At 43.5% G+C, this 17,963-nt stretch overlaps 1 protein-coding gene across 1 annotated transcript in view; it reads right to left on the reverse strand.

The window, feature by feature from the left end:
• The window catches only part of GABRP (gamma-aminobutyric acid type A receptor subunit pi), a 170,034-nt gene that overhangs the window by 100,951 nt on the left and 51,120 nt on the right, over window positions 1-17,963 (reverse strand). Inside the window, exon 3 of the mRNA XM_073596083.1 lies at window positions 17,251-17,363. Within this exon, the coding sequence (XP_073452184.1) occupies window positions 17,251-17,363 (113 nt within the window). The remainder of the gene's footprint in view (window positions 1-17,250; window positions 17,364-17,963) is intronic.

Here is a 17,963-nt window from a genome sequence, read left to right on the forward strand (position 1 = left end):
GAGATAAATTTTTTTTTTTTTTGCACAAAGTTGTCACTAAATTATATATTGCTCAAACATGCCATGGGAATATGTGAAATTACACCCCAAAATACATTCTGTTGCTTCTCCTGAGTACGGGGATACCACATGTGTGAGACTTTTTGGGAGCCTAGCCGCGTACGGGACCCTGAAAACCAAGCACCGCCTTCAGGCTTTCTAAGGGCGTAAATTTTTGATTTCACTCTTCACTGCCTATTACAGTTTTGGAGGCCATGGAATGCCCAGGTAGCACAAAAAAACCCAAATAACCCCATTTTGGAAAGTAGACACCCCAAGCTATTTGCTGAGAGGTATAGTGAGTATTTTGCAGACCTCACTTTTTGTCACAAAGTTTTGAAAATTGAAAAAAGAAAAAAAAAAAGTTTTTTCTTGTCTTTCTTCATTTTCAAAAACAAATGAGAGCTGCAAAATACTCACCATGCCTCTCAGCAAATAGCTTGGGGTGTCTACTTTCCAAAATGGGGTCATTTGGGGGGGGGGGGTTGTGACACCTGGGCATTCCATGGCCTCCGAAACTGTGATAGGCAGTGAAGAGTGAAATCAAAAATTTACACCCTTGGAAATCCTGAAGGCGGTGATTGGTTTTCGGGGCCCCGTACGCAGCTAGGCCTCCAAAAAGTCCCACACATGTGGTATCCCCCTACTCAGGAGAAGCAGCTAAATGTATTTTTGGGTGCAATTCCACATATGCCCACGGCCTGTGTGAGCAATATATCATTTAGTGACAACTTTGTGCAAAAAAAAAAAAATTTGTCACTTTCCCGCAACTTGTGTCAAATTATAAAATATTCCATGGACTCAACATGCCTCTCAGCAAATAGCTTGGGGTGTCTACTTTCCGAAATGGGGTCATTTGGGGGGGGGTTTTCTGCCATCTGGGCATTTTATGGCCTTCAAACTGTGATAGGTAGTGAGGAGTGAAATCAAAAATTCAGGGCCCCGTACGCAGCTAGGCTCCCAAAAAGTCCCACACATGTGGTATCCCCATACTCAGGAGAAGCAGCTAAATGTATTTTGGGGTGCAATTCCACATATGCCCATGGCCTGTGTGAGCAATATATCATTTAGTGACAACTTTTTGTAATTTTTTTTTTTTTTGTCATTATTCAATCACTTGGACAAAAAAAATTAATATTAAAAGGGCTGAACATGCCTCTCAGCAATTTCCTTGGGGTGTCTACTTTCCAAAATGGGGTCATTTGGGGGGGGGTTTGTACTGCCCTGCCATTTTAGCACCTCAAGAAATGACATAGGCAGTCATAAACTAAAAGCTGTGTAAATTCCAGAAAATGTACCCTAGCTTGTAGATGCTATAACCAATAAATATACGCTTATTGACATTTTTTTTACCAAAGACATGTGGCCGAATACATTTTGGCCTAAATGTATGACTAAAATTGAGTTTATTGGATTTTTTTTATAACGAAAAGTAGAAAATATCATTTTTTTTCAAAATTTTTGGTCTTTTTCCGTTTATAGCGCAAAAAATAAAAACCGCAGAGGTGATCAAATACCATTAAAGAAAGCTTTATTTGTGGGAAGAAAAGGACGCAAATTTAGTTTGGGTACAGCATTGCATGACCGCGCAATTAGCAGTTAAAGTGACGCAGTGCCAAATTGTAAAAAGTGCTCTGGTCAGGAAGGGGGTAAATCCTTCCGGGGCTGAAGTGGTTAAAAGAGATGTTTTTTTTTTAAATTATACTTACCTAGGTGGAGGGAGCATCGATCCAATGTTGCATCTGTCCCCAGCTGCTTCTAAGACCAACAACAGAGTGATCAAAGACCGCTGATCACTCAGTTCTCAGCCTTCAGTGAGCAAAGAGTGGTGACTGTCACACCCTGGCTCTGCCCCCCCCCTCCCCCAAGCTCACTGGATTGCCAGGCTGTGGAGGGGGCAGGAGAAGCTGGCTCAGGGTCTCTGCAGCTCACTGAAAGGCTGAGCGAGTTACTGGTCCAGGCATCTGGGTGAATCCTGACTTTAAAGTTAGGATCTTTCCACAGCCTGGACCTGCTGAGCGATGTCAGCTGACAGCGGGCTATAGCTGGCTGTCGGCTTAAAATGGGTCACAAAGGTGCAGAACAAACTGTTCTGCTCCCCAGGAGAAGTACAACCAAGTGACATGCTGTCCCTTCAGAGCGCATCTTTGGTGGCATCACTGCCAGCTGCTTTCCATGTGAATATCTCATAAACACCACATGTTTAGGAGATATTCACTGTACCTATAGCTAAGCGTTATTATAGGCTTACTTGTAGGTACAAGTTCAAAAGCTGGGTTTACTACAGTTTAAGACTGAATAAAAGCCAACCATATTGCGCAGGTACAAAGGGCACCATCCTGTGGTAGGCAGCGCACAATATATATATATATATTTTTTTTTAATCTCTTAAAATATTTAATAAAATTTCATAGGAAACTGTTTTTTAAGGTTTAAATAAATCACTGAATTTACTGCCTACCACAATATGTTGCCCCTTGCACCTGCTCAACTTGCCTAGTAAGGATAGCTAAAATCCAGTCTTGGGTCTCATTCATACATCCTACATGACCATGGCGCAGCAAGTATACTGCAAATACCTTCACCCGGGATCTCAGATGTTCTAATCTCTGCTCAGCCTGTACACCTGAGTGATGGGCTGAAAAGAGCCAAGGTTGTCTCCTGCTGTAAACATCTATCCACATGTATCTGAACATCCAGTGGTTACCTGCAGGTATGGATAAATTTTTGCCCTTGGATAAAATCTCTCTGCATCCAGGGTCAGAAATTTGTCCCTAACAGCGGGTAACCACTTTGACCCACGGTTTGTTAGTGTGTCGCTCAGGCTCAATCGATGTGGGGAGTAATGTAGATGATACTGAATGTGCTGCAGGAGTGCCAGCAAGGGATGGAGCTCATCCCAGTTCTTGTAGTCACTGAAGGATAGAGAGAAAAAAAAACATCCCTGGTGCCACACATCCACGGAGTCCTATGGTAATGTAGTAGTGATGGGAGAGACCTCAGCCTGGGTTCCTGCCAGGCCATACCCCAACTTGTTTTGCTTTGTCCCCAGAGCTTAAACATGGGGACCACTGGATGTGCAGATACATGTTAACAGCAGTGGCTCTTTTCAGCCCATCACTCAGGTGAACAGGCTGAGCAGCTGACAAAAATTGGAACATCTGGGATCCTGGCTGTAGGTATTCATGGTATATTTGCCATTCCATGACCATTTAGAACATATGAATGACATCTAAAGCCTGGTTAACACAGTGAGTTTTTTTTTGTTCAACCCAGCGGGCTGAACGAAAAAAAACTAGGGAGCTTAGGAGGAGCTTGCTGTACTAATGAGTACACTACAGCACCACAACTGCATGCATTGCGTTCTATTCAGTTGAATGGGGATAATTTTTGCTGCGCTGCATTGCAAAGCCTCATGGCCCCTCTCTGCTGTCACATGTTTTTACCGTACCTCCCCCAACATAAAAATGTAAATGATGCCTTTGAGTTTGAAAAACCTGAATCCCCCCCAGAAAAAAAATTATCTACGGCCCTGCCGATCATACATAATAGGTGATGATACACTTTTAGGGGTCCGTTAATGAAGTAGCTGTATTCAGCAGTGTAGCGTGGGTTGTCAGCGCCCGGGGCAAGGCAAGTAATTTGTGCCCCTTAGCCAATGGACCTTTAGATACCCTCACCCTGATCACACACCCAGATACCCGCCCACTCTGATCATACCCCCAGATACTCCCCCTCTGATCACACCCCCCAGATAGCCCCATCCTGACCACACACCCCAGATTCCCCCTACTCTGATCATATCCCCAGATACCCCTACCATGATCACACACCCCCAATACTCCCACCCTGATCACACCCCAGATACCCCCCCACTCTGCTCACACCCCCCAGATAGCCTCATTCTGGCCACACACCCCAGATACCCCCACTCTGATCACATCCCCAGATACCCCTACCCTGATCACACACCCCTAATACTCCCACCCTGATCACACCCCCAGATACGCCCCCCACTCTGATCACACACCCTAGATAGCCCCGTCCTGACCACACCCCCCAGATACCCCCACTCTGATCAAACCCCCAGATACACCCCCCACTCTGATCACACCCCCAGATACACCCCCACTCTGATCACACACCCCATTTAGCCCTGTCCTGACCACACACCCCAGATAGCCCTGTCCTGACCACACCCCCCCAGATACCCCCACTCTGATCACACCCCCAGATACACCCCCCACTCTGATCACACACCCCAGATAGCCCTACTCTGAATCACACACCCCAGATACCCCCCCACTCTGATGACACCCCCTAGATACCTCTAACCTGATCACACCTCTCAGATACCCCTATCCTGATCACACACCCCCAGATAACTCCACACTGATCAAATCCCTAGATATCAATCCTCACACACACGCTGATCAAACCTCCAGATACTTCCACTCTGATCACACCACCAGATTCCCCACAAGATCTATCCACTCTGATCACACTCCCAGTTCCCCCTTCCCCATCCCTCCGCTCTTATCACATCTCCAGATACCCCACCACCCCACCAGATCCCTCCATTCTGATCACACCCACCATCACACACACAATCCCCCTACATTTCAGCGGTCCAAGCACCAGGAACAGAAGGGTTAGCTGTGTCCCACACAGGCAGCAAAATATCTCCAGCAGGACCATCAGCGGCGGCGGTAGCTGCAGCAACCAGCAGGGAGCCTCCTCTACCCTGACCTCCTCCTCTGCCGGCACCCCCGGTCTGACCATCCCCCCTGCACAGCGTGGTGCGCACTGCCGACACACACTCGGGATCGGGATCCGCCCACTGCTTCCCCCTTCTCTGAATGCTTGAATCTGTTCTCCCTGCTTTCTCGGTGATAGCAGCAAAACTGCAGGTAAACCAAAACCTCCATGCTGTGCCCTCTCTCCTACCGGGTGCAACGTAGAGGTTTGAGTTTGCCTGCTAGGGTGACAGGTATTTTAAAAATCCAAATCCCCAGCAAGTGGCTCTACTAGTGCCATTTCTAAAGCGACTTGAGTTGTAGAATTGCATGACAATGGAGATCACATTGTTTTCAAACGTGCTCGTTCATGTTAATGCGACTGAACACAGAGTGATTTTGGAAAAGGTTCCTTTGCTACTTTGGTGTGATCCCAGTTCGAATTCGGCCCCATAAAGTTCAATACAGGCATACCCCACTTTTAAGTACACAATTGGGTTTATTTACTAACGCTAGAAAGTGCAAAATCAGGCTCACTTCTGCATAGAAACCAATGAGCTTCTAACCCCAGCTTGTTCAATTAAGCTTTGGTAATAAAACCCGGAAGCTCATTGGTTTCTTTGCAGAAGTGAGCCTGATTTTGCACTTTCCAGCTTTAGTAAATAAACCCCATTGTGTACTTAAAAGTGGGGTATGCCTGTAGAATCGCACAGATATTGCATGTACATGTGATCCTGATGTGATTTAGGAAGTGATTTCATGTATTGTAACCCTGAACGCTCCTTTCAGGCAAAGCAGCAGCGCCTTGACTACTTAGGGGGGAAATTGCATCCAAATCGCACAAGAGTAAAATCAGGTCAGAATCTCTCACAAGTCGCACTAAAAAATCGCACCTCAAACTACTTCAAAAATGTATCGCACTAGTGAGAACCAAATCTTAAACATTAACATACCTTAATATAGTACATTTTCTAAATGATTATATATATGGGTATCTGAAGGAAAAAAAACCTTGACAAAAATATATACTGGACATGCATGAACAATTCTAAAGGTATTTTTCAAACTCTGTTACAATTATTTAAAAACGCATTAGCAGACCATTTCTTAGATTGTAAGCTCTATTGTGCAGGGCACTCTGATTCCTACAGTATTAAACTGTATTGTAATTGTACTGTCTGCCCTTATGTTGTAAAGCAATGCGTAAACTGTTGGCGCTATATAGATCCTGTATAATAATAATCTCTTCTTTGTGAGTGCCAGCAGCTAAGTCCAAAACTGATCAGCGATAATGAAGTTTACTAATTTCCTGGTGCAGCTAAAGACGGACTTTCATGTCTGTTAAAATTTTGTGAATGCCTCAGCTTATACTGGAGGTTTTTTTTTTTCAAATTCTGTCCTAACGTCTGACTTCGGTTTGTGAATTTATATTAAATGCCTAAAAATATAAAGTTAGTGATACTTCTGTATTAGCAATATTTTATTGAATTTTTAGCGCTGCAAACAAAATGAAGAAAAAAAAAAATACAAAAGTAATCATAAGGAAAGGAACATAATACAATAAAGTCCTTGACAAGTATTAATAGCCTGTCTTTACTTCAAGAAGAAATATGTATCCACATCTGCTTCATAAGACTCACAAACATTAAATATTGATTAAATATATTTTTAATACAAACATCTGCACATGGTAAATTCAAAGTAAATAGGGAGAAATTAGTACAGCAATAGCTCTAATATTCTACATTTAAAGTAATAGGTCTAATAAAAAATGTAAAAATGTAAGTAATTGCTCTTTAAAAAGTAAAAGGGGAGACAAATTGAAATTACCCTGAGACACTAATCCTTTAAATGTAATCACATTTTTAAGTAATAGCTCTTTGAAAAGTAAAAGGCAGCCTCAGTGATCCTCCTGATGGGTCCCCAGCCCCCCTGTGAGTTACATGCATTCGAATCTTCAACAGCACCTTTGGTACTCCATCCCAGACATCACTTTCCTGTACTCTGCAAGGCTGTTTGTACACAGGACCTCCTATGGCAGCAGAACCACACTGGACTGGTAGGCTTCCATTACACTTTAAAGCTTTGCACCAAGCACTTGCAAAAGCCTCCTAGACCATATGCCCAAGGCCAGGAGAAAGAGAGGCTCTCAAGGTCAGTCACAAATATTATGTACTCCCCTCCATGCACCACTGACAATACAACTCCCAGTGAGGGAGTAGACATATGTGGTTCATTTTGTTACAAAAATAAATTTGGGCGAAATTTTCATTATTCAGATGAATGACAAAAACAACAAATTTCATCTGAATTAAGTTATAATGAAAACAACAAATTAATTTGTATTCATTAGTTTAATTTGGATGACTTTATTATATTTCCTGCTTTTCTGGGACACAAAATCCATCCCTTCCCCTCTGTCAGAACGGAGATCTGCCTTGTTTACATAGGCAGAGCACCGTTCTGTGTCTCTGCCTGACATCCAGTGCCCAACACATACACAGATCGGCATCTGCTGTGTGTAAAGCAAAAGTGGGCCACGGCAGCGCACGTGTGCCCCCTAGGCGGAAGTGCAGAATTGCGCATATATATACAGTATCTCATAAAAAAGAGTACTCCCCTCACATTTTTGTAAATATTTTATTATATCTTTTCATGTGACAACACTGAAGAAATGACACTTTGTTACGATGTAAAGTAGTGAGTGTACAGCTTGTATAACAGTGTATATTTGATGTCCCCTCAAAATAACTCAACACACAGCCATTAATATCTAAATCGCTAGTATATCTGCTATGGGGCAGTCCTTAACCACTTGACGACCGCCTCACGCCGATTTACGTCGGCAAGGTGGCACGGACAGGCAAAATCACGTATATATACGTGATTTGCCTTCCGCGGGTGGGGGGTCCGATCGGACCCCCCCCCGGTGCCCGAGGCGGTCGTCTTTGGTCCCACGGCGATCGGAGATGAGGGGGAGGCCATCCGTTCGTGGCCCCCCCCTCGCGATCGCCGCCGGCCAATCAGATAACTTCCTTTGCTGCTGTATGCTAAACAGCAGCAAAGGAAATGATGTCATCTCTCCTCGGCTCGGTATTCCGTTGCAGCGCCGAGGAGAGAAGACATCACTGTGAGTGCACTAACACTACACACACAGTAGAACATGCCAGGCACACAAAACACCCCGATCCCCCCCCGATCGCCCCCCGATCCCCCCCCAATCACCCCCCCCCTCCCTGTCACAAACTGACACCAGCAGTTTTTTTTTTTTTTTTTTCTGATTACTGCATTGGTGTCAGTTTGTGACAGTTACAGTGTTGGGACAGTGAATATTACCCCCCTTTAGGTCTAGGATACCCCCCTAACCCCCCCTAGTAAAGTTTTAACCCCTTGATCACCCCCTGTCACCAGTGTCGCTAAGCGATCATTTTTCTGATCGCTGTATTAGTGTCGCTGGTGACGCTAGTTAGGGACCTAAATATTTAGGTTCGCCGTCAGCGTTTTATAGCGACAGGGACCCCCATATACTATCTAATAAATGTTTTAACCCCTTGATGGCCCCCTAGTTAACCCTTTCACCACTGATCACCGTATAAGTGTTACGGGTGACGCTGGTTAGTTTGTTTATTTTTTTTAGTGTGAGGGCACCCGCCGTTTATTACCGAATAAAGGTTTAGCCCCCTGATCGCCCGGCGGTGATATGCGTCGCCCCAGGCAGCGTCAGATTAGCGCCAGTACCGCTAACACCCACGCACGCAGCATACGCCTCCCTTAGTGGTATAGTATCTGATCGGATCAATATCTGATCCGATCAGATCTATACTAGCGTCCCCAGCAGTTTAGGGTTCCCAAAAACACAGTGTTAGCGGGATCAGCCCAGATACCTGCTAGCACCTGCGTTTTGCCCCTCCGCCCGGCCCAGCTCAGCCCACCCAAGTGCAGTATCGATCGATCACTGTCACTTACAGAACACTAAACGCATAACTGCAGCGTTCGCAGAGTCAGGCCTGATCCCTGCGATCGCTAACAGTTTTTTTGGTAGTATTTTGGTGAACTGGCAAGCACCAGCCCCAAGCAGCGTCAGATTAGCGCCAGTACCGCTAACACCCACGCATGCAGCATACGCCTCCCTTAGTGGTATAGTATCTGAACGGATCAATATCTGATCCGATCAGATCTATACTAGCGTCCCCAGCAGTTTAGGGTTCCCAAAAACGCAGTGTTAGCGGAATCAGCCCAGATACCTGCTAGCACCTGCGTTTTGCCCCTCCGCCCGGCCCAGCCCAGCCCACCCAAGTGCAGTATCGATCGATCACTGTCACTTACAAAACACTAAACGCATAACTGCAGTGTTCGCAGAGTCAGGCCTGATCCCTGCGATCGCTAACAGTTTTTTTGGTAGTATTTTGGTGAACTGGCAAGCACCGGCCCCAAGCAGCGGCAGATTAGCGCCAGTACCGCTAACACCCACGCATGCAGCATACGCCTCCCTTAGTGGTATAGTATCTGAACGGATCAATATCTGATCCGATCAGATCTATACTAGCGTCCCCAGCAGTTTAGGGTTCCCAAAAACGCAGTGTTAGCGGGATCAGCCCAGATACCTGCTAGCACCTGCATTTTGCCCCTCCGCCCGGCCCAGCCCACCCAAGTGCAGTATCGATCGATCACTGTCACTTACAAAACACTAAACTAAACTGCAGCGTTCGCAGAGTCAGGCCTGATCCCTGCGATCGCTAACAGTTTTTTTGGTAGCTTTTTATTGAACTGGCAAGCGCCAGCGGCCTAGTACACCCCGGTCGTAGTCAAACCAGCACTGCAGTAACACTTGGTGACGTGGCGAGTCCCATAAGTGCAGTTCAAGCTGGTGAGGTGGCAAGCACAAGTAGTGTCCCGCTGCCACCAAAAAGACAAACACAGGCCCGTCGTGCCCATAGTGCCCTTCCTGCTGCATTCTCCAATCCTAATTGGGAACCCACCGCTTCTGCAGCGCCCGTACTTCCCCCATTCACATCCCCAACCAAATGCAGTCGGCTGCATGAGAGGCATTTTCTTTATGTCCTCCCGAGTACCCCTACCCAACGTCCCCCAAAAAAGATGTCGTGTCTGCAGCAAGCGCGGATATAGGCGTGACACCCGCTATTATTGTCCCTCCTGTCCTGATAATCCTGGTCTTTGCAGTGGTGAATGTTTTGAACGCTACCATTCACTAGTTGAGTATTAGCGTAGGGTACAGCATTGCACAGACTAGGCACACTTTCACAGGGTCTCCCAAGATGCCATCGCATTTTGAGAGACCCGAACCTGGAACCGGTTACCGTTATAAAAGTTAGTTACAAAAAAAGTGTAAAAAAAAAAAAATGTATAAAATAAAAAAAAATAGTTGTCGTTTTATTGTTCTCTCTCTCTCTATTCTCTCTCTCTTGTTCTGCTCTTTTTTACTGTATTCTATTCTGCAATGTTTTATTGTTATTATGTTTTATCATGTTTGTTTTTCAGGTATGTAATTATTTATACTTTACCGTTTACTGTGCTTTATTGTTAACCATTTTTTTGTCTTCAGGTACGCCATTCACGACTTTGAATGGTTATACCAGAATGATGCCTGCAGGTTTAGGTATCATCTTTGTATCATTCTTTTCAGCCAGCGGTCGGCTTTCATGTAAAAGCAATCCTAGTGGCTAATTAGCCTCTAGACTGCTTTTACAAGCTGTGGGAGGGAATGCCCCCCCCCACCGTCTTCCGTGTTTTTCTCTGGCTCTCCTGTCTCAACAGGGAACCTGAGAATGCAGCCGGTGATTCAGCCAGCTGACCATAGAGCTGATCAGAGACCAGAGTGGCTCCAAACATCTCAATGGCCTAAGAAACCGGAAGCTACGAGCATTTTATGACTTAGATTTCGCCAGATGTAAATGGCGCCATTGGGAAATTGGGGAAGCATTTTATCACACCGATCTTGGTGTCATCAGATGCTTTGAGGGCAGAGGAGAGATCTAGGGTCTAATAGACCCCAATTTTTTCAAAAAAGAGTACCTGTCACTACCTATTGCTATCATAGGGGATATTTACATTCCCCGAGATAACAATAAAAATGATTTAAAAAAAAAAAAAAAAAAATGAAAGGAACAGTTTAAAAATAAGATAAAAAAGCAAAAAAATAATAAAGAAAAAAAAAAAAGCACCCCTGTCGCCCCCTGCTCTCGCGCTAAGGCGAACGCAAGCGGCGGTCTGTCGTCAAATGTAAACAGCAATTGCACCATGCATGTGAGGTATCGCCGCGAAGGTCAGATCGAGGGCAGTAATTTTTGCAGTAGACCTCCTCTGTAAATCTAAAGTGGTAACCTGTAAAGGCTTTTAAAGGCTTTTAAAAATGTATTTATTTTGTGGCCACTGCACGTTTGTGCGCAATTTTAAAGCATGTCATGTTTGGTATCCATGTACTCGGCCTAAGATCATCTTTTTTATTTCATCAAACATTTGGGCAATATAGTGTGTTTTAGTGCATTAAAATTTAAAAAAGTGTGTTTTTTCCCCAAAAAATGCGTTTGAAAAATCGCTGCGCAAATACTGTGTGAAAAAAAAAAATGAAACACCCACCATTTAAATCTGTAGGGCATTTGCTTTAAAAAAATATATAATATTTGGGGGTTCAAAGTAATTTTTTTGGAAAAAAAAATATCTTTTTCATGTAAACAAAAAGTGTCAGAAAGGGCTTTGTCTTCAAGTGGTTAGAAGAGTGAGTGATGTGTGACATAAGCTTCTAAATGTTGTGCATAAAATGGCAGGACAGTTCAAAACCCCCCCAAATGACCCCATTTTGGAAAGTAGACACCCCAAGCTATTTGCTGAGAGGCATGTCGAGTCCATGGAATATTTTATATTGCGACACAAGTTGCGGGAAAGAGACAAATTTTTTTTTTTTTTTTTTTTTTTTGCACAAAGTTGTCACTAAATGATATATTGCTCAAACATGCCATGGGAATATGTGAAATTACACCCCAAAATACATTCTGCTGCTTCTCCTGAGTACGGGGATACCACATGTGTGAGACTTTTTGGGAGCCTAGCCGCGTACGGGTCCCTGAAAACCAAGCACTGCCTTCAGGCTTTCTAAGGGCGTGAATTTTTGATTTCACTATTCACTGCCTATCACAGTTTCGGAGGCCATGGAAAGCCCAGGTGGCACAAAACCCCCCCAAATGACCCCATTTTGGAAAGTAGACACCCCAAGCTATTTGCTGAGAGGTATAGTGAGTATTTTGCAGACCTCACTTTTTGTCACAAAGTTTTGAAAATTGAAAAAAGAAAAAAAAAAAAGTTTTTTCTTGTCTTTCTTCATTTTCAAAAACAAATGAGAGCTGCAAAATACTCACCATGCCTCTCAGCAAATAGCTTGGGGTGTCTACTTTCCAAAATGGGGTCATTTGGGGGGGTTTTGTGCCACCTGGGCATTCCATGGCCTCCGAAACTGTGATAGGCAGTGAAGAGTGAAATCAAAAATTTTCACCCTTAGAAATCCTGAAGGCGGTGCTTGGTTTTCGGGGCCCCGTATGCGGCTAGGCTCCCAAAAAGTCCCACACATGTGGTATCCCCATACTCAGGAGAAGCAGTTAAATGTATTTTGGGGTGCAATTCCACATATGCCCATGGCCTGTGTGAGCAATATATCATTTAGTGACAACTTTGTGCAAAAAAAAAAAAAAAAAAGTGTCACTTTCCCGCAACTTGTGTCAAAATATAAAATATTCCATGGACTCAATATGCCTCTCAGCAAATAGCTTGGGGTGTCTACTTTCCAAAATGGGGTCATTTGGGGGGTTTTGTGCCACCTGGGCATTCCATGGCCTCCGAAACTGTGATAGGTAGTGAAGAGTGAAATCAAAAATTTACACCCTTAGAAATCCTGAAGGCGGTGCTTGGTTTTCGGGGCCCCGTACGCGGCTAAGCTCCCAAAAAGTCCCACACATGTGGTATCCCCATACTCAGGAGAAGCAGCTAAATGTATTTTGGGGTGCAATTCTACATAGGCCCATGGCCTGTGTGAGCAATATATCATTTAGTGACAACTTTTTGTAAATATTTTTTTTTTTTTTTTTTTGTCATTATTCAATCACTTGGGACAAAAAAAAAATAAATATTCAATGGGTTCAACATGCCTCTCAGCAATTTCCTTGGGGTGTCTACTTTCCAAAATGGGGTCATTTGGGGGGGTTTTGTACTGCCCTGCCATTTTAGCACCTCAAGAAATGACATAGGCAGTCATAAACTAAAAGCTGTGTAAATTACAGAAAATGTACCCTAGTTTGTAGACGCTATAACTTTTGCGCAAACCAATAAATATATGCTTATTGACATTTTTTTTACCAAAGACATGTGGCCGAATACATTTTGGCCTAAATGTATGACTAAAATTTAGTTTATTGGATTTTTTTTATAACAAAAAGTAGAAAATATCATTTTTTTTCAAAATTTTTGGTCTTTTTCCGTTTATAGCGCAAAAAATAAAAACTGCAGAGGTGATCAAATACCATCAAAAGAAAGCTCTATTTGTGGGAAGAAAAGGACACAAATTTCGTTTGGGTACAGCATTGCATGACCGCGCAATTAGCAGTTAAAGCGACGCAGTGCCAAATTGGAAAAAGACCTCTGGTCCTTAGGCAGCATAATGGTCCGGGGCTCAAGTGGTTAAAGTGGTTGTAAGGGCAGAAGGTTTTTTTAATCTTAATGCATTCTATGCATTAAGATAAAACGCCTTCTGTGGGCAGCAGCCCCCCTCAGTCCCCCTAATACTTACCTGACCCCCCATCTCGATCCAGCGATGCAGCACGAGAGATTTGGCTGCCCGAGACTCTCCCTCCTCACTGACTGAGACAGCAGCGAAGTGCCATTGGCTTCTGCTGCTGTCAATCAAAGTCAGTGAGCCAATGAGGAGAGAGAGGCGGTGGGGCTGGGCTGCAGCTCCGTATCTGAATGGATACACAGAGCTGCGGCTCAGCTCGGGTTTCCCCATAGCAAGCTGCTTGCTGTGGGGGCACTCAACAAGAGGGAGGGACCAGGAACGCCGAAGAGGGACCCGAGAAGAGGTGGATCTGTGCTGCTGTGTGCAAAACCACTGCATAGGGCAGGTAAGTATAACATGTTTGTTATTTTTACAATTTCTATTCATTTTTGCTATCTGTGTCCCATTGAGGATATTTTCCTTTGTTTCTTGTCCTTTAGGTACAACAAAAAAGTGAGAAGTCATTTTTCATTATAACAAGAGTCCTATTGGAATCTTCCCCCTTTATTGGTGTTCTAGTGACAACTCCACATTTTGGATTTCCCCTCAGTTTCAGTCTCAGTGACAAAGGTCACCAGGACAAATAAAGAGTGTGAATGCCCCAAACAGGGACACAGGTAGCAATGAAATACCTGACAAGGGCTCTAACCCCTTACCAAAAAAGTTCTGGTTTTAGACATTAACTCGCAAAGTACAGTATACTTGTGACCCTACCAACAGGAAGAAATATTCCTACACTTTACTCACATTCCACTTGACAATTCTTCAGTTAACGGTGATGGGGTTTTGTGAGGAAATGACAGTTCCACTTTTATGCTTGTTGGAACAAATAGGCCCTGCAGCCTAAAGGTATCTAGTTGCATTGTATCCAACTGCAGAAATCCTGCCAACCAATAAGTCACACTGTTCACTTCAGAATTGTGATGTAGAATTACGGTAACATAAAGAGTCTTGTAAATATTATTCTGTCCAATGAAATATTAATGCAGCCTATCAAAGCATATTTCATTTTTATAGACATTTTCGGTGAACTGTAACGAAAACATACTGTAGAAGTCTATATTTTTAATACATTTCAAGGACCATTTTGCTTTACTTGATGTAAAACAAAAGCTGCCAAGATTTGTTTTATAATATGAACAGAACTGCTTATCTTTGTATATTTCCTCAGTGTTTTTAGAACAGTGTTGTTGACCAGTATGGTCAGCACTCAACCTGAGAGAGTCATGGGGGTTGCCTGTAGCCTGGTGCAGTCAGTTAACAGTGGAGCATTCATCTCAAGTTGACTTCTGCCATTAGAAGGTCTTGAAGTATAAATGCCATGATGGAAATATCATTTCACTTGTATGTTTGCCTTTTATTACACTTTGCCTATATCTCTGATTTCCCAATTCTGCCCTCTCCAATGCATAGCCTTGCAATTGTTAGACTACAACATTTCTAGTAAACATATATATATAGTATCAGCTTTTGATAATTCAAAATGTTTACAATACATAAAGAAATTAGGCTAATAAGGGGCCTTTCGGCATGAGAACAGGTCCAGGAGGCTTCAGGATAGTTTAAAGAAGTGCCCCTTTTGCAGTACTACGATTAATGACATTATGAGAATGGAGGAAATATTAGCCTTAGAAAATGACATATTTGACAAATTCAGAATCCTCTGGTATGTATGAATGCATTTTGCTTCCTCAGATGTGTTGAAGTCCTTTGTCTTGGACTATTAATCTCCCGCAAACCTCTTAACAATCTTGATTCCCTGCAGTTGAAGAATTGACACTTCTCTGTCCCAGCAACTGATCATACCACACCAACAACCTTTGTGTTTTTTTCCATTTCCTCTGTCATACCCTTTCCTTTGCTTCTACTCTGGAGTTTTTATCTTCTTGCATAGATTTCTTTTCTCTCTACTTTCTTGTTCTGCCTTTTCTTTGTCATCTTTAGCTTTTTTAGGCCCTCAAGCCTATTAGCCTTTCTTTTTTAATTTTTTGTTTGTTCCTTATAATTTTTTACTTACAATTGGGTGTATCGAACATGGTGCCCTATTTAGGTTACCTGTTTGTTCTTCAAAACCATATTGGTATTTCGAACATGCTTTCTGGTTTTAGTGTACCTGTTATGGTTTAGTGCTGCCTTATATTTCTTCTGGGATCTCTGCAATTGTTTATGGATATGAAAAGGCGTTTATATTGCTATCCCAATCTGACTGTACTTTCCCATTGTTTGCCTATTGAATGCTTCCAATTGTTTTTTTGATAACAATAAATATATATTTACCTCTAAAGAAGTGATCCTGTGTAGAAACTAAAAATTACTAGAAAAGCTTTAACAATAAAGAAGAAAAATAATTTTTATCTCCCATGCTGCTGAAGAACACTCTGATCCCAAAAAATCCCCAGGTGAGCTTAGAAACTGACACTTCTGGGAGGGTTGATTTTCTTGGTCACCTGCAATTCTCAAAGGTGCCTCCAGTCAAACTTCCCATCATTACTAGGTTCAGTAGTGACATGGAGGATGATACGAAGAACCATTGAGCTATGTGGGGACCAAGAAGAACAATATTTACCTCCCACACCTCTCATGCTGCCAAACATCACTTTAATTCAATAAAATAAAATGTCCAGGTGGTTTCTTCTTCAGAAATGGACAAGTCGGCAGGTGTCAATCTCCTTGTTCCCCTGCAACAGCCAGCAGCTCCCATCAACCTCCCATCACTACTAGGTTCTGGAAGACAGGAGGAACCACTGAGCACTGTGGGGTACCAGAAGATTGACACTAATGGAATTGTCAGCTTCTGAATAAGACTTCAACTGGGGCAGCCACGTGTGGCAGTGCAGACACTAGGAGAGGTAAGTTATCTCTTATTTAGCCACTTGCCGACCGCCTGCCGTCAATATATATGCTGGTACTTTGACGCTAAATACCGTTGTTATGGCAGCAGATAGCTGCCATAACCCTGGTATTTTCCTAAACGGCGGGCAGTCCGCTTTAACATAAAAGTGGGCTCCGTGGCGGATTCACCGCGAGATCACTTTTATGAGCGGTGGGAGAGGGTTCTCTCCCTTCCGCTTCCCGGTGCTCTCCGCAGCTTACCGGAGCCATCGGTAGCGGCAAGTCAAGCCCACATATGTAAACGGTGTTGAATCTACGCACGTCAGGTATCTTTGCAATCGTTAGAGCGAGAGCAATAATTCTAGCACTAGACCTCCTCTGTAACTTAAAACTGGTAACCTGTAGACATTTTTAAACGTCACCTATAGAGGTTTTTAAGTGCCAAAGTTTGTCGCCATGTTGGGTATCAATTTATTCGGCGTAACATTATCTTTCACAATATAGAAAAAAATTGGGCTAACTTTACTATTTTCTTATTAATTGAAAAAAGGTGTTCAGTTTTGTATTTTAGGACCATGGACAGCACTTTTCTGCTCCCACAGCAATGTTGCACTCTCACACAATATCAGAGCATATAAATGCATCTGATCGCAAGTCGAAAATAAGTTTATTAAATGGGTGAATACACTGAAATGTGTGTGGTGTGATTGTGAGTTTAATATAATGTAGTAGCAGGACACCTAAAAGTTGGCTTTCATTCAGAAGAAGATTCCACCACTGGTCAACACCCCTACCTTTGGAATCCCTCTGCATTCTGTGAACAAATCTCTGTACACCATACTATGGACAACATGCAATACTCACTGTCAAAGAAAGGGCGCAGGTATTTGTTGTATCCTTTCATTAGTTTCTGAATTGTTGGGGGAAGAATCTCTCCTTCCTTTCCATCACCTTTAACAGAAGAGCTGTACAAGATGCTGGTAGTAACGAGAAAAAAGAAAAGGTGCACGCATTATTTTCTATACAAACATAAACAGACTTATTTACTAAGACACCAAAAAGTGCAGTTTCCCATGGTAATCAACAAATCCATTTTCTATATACAAATGTCTGAACTGTTAGAGCCTGTTTAGAAGAGTTTTCTTTTAGGTCAAATGGGTTTTGTATTCCCTTGCGCGGTGGTGCGTGGTGGAAGCGGCGGATGGTAGTGTTGGGGGCCCAGGTCAACTTTTGCATTGGGACCCACAAGCTTCAAGCTACACCTCTGGGGTCCACCTGGATGGTGCACCTGGTGGTACTAACACGTAGGGCCGTATGAGACCAGGGATTGATGCCTGAAATGCATACTGCTTGCACTCTAGGCATTCTTTGTAAGTAACACTAGGTGCACAGTCTATCCCCATCCAGACCTGTCCAGCCGCACCAGTCAGCCTCTCAGAGTTTTATAGGCTACCTACATCAGGGCCAGACGGTACGCCTGTGCCCTCCGCCTGCACCTAAACACCGGAGTCTCATGCGCTATGGCTAAGCGCTTAGTTTGCATGGGGCCTAATCGGTCAATCATGTGAAAAATCAGA

This window comes from Aquarana catesbeiana, linkage group LG08, assembly GCF_042186555.1.
Source record: "Aquarana catesbeiana isolate 2022-GZ linkage group LG08, ASM4218655v1, whole genome shotgun sequence".
NCBI classification, from domain to species: Eukaryota; Metazoa; Chordata; class Amphibia; order Anura; family Ranidae; genus Aquarana; species Aquarana catesbeiana.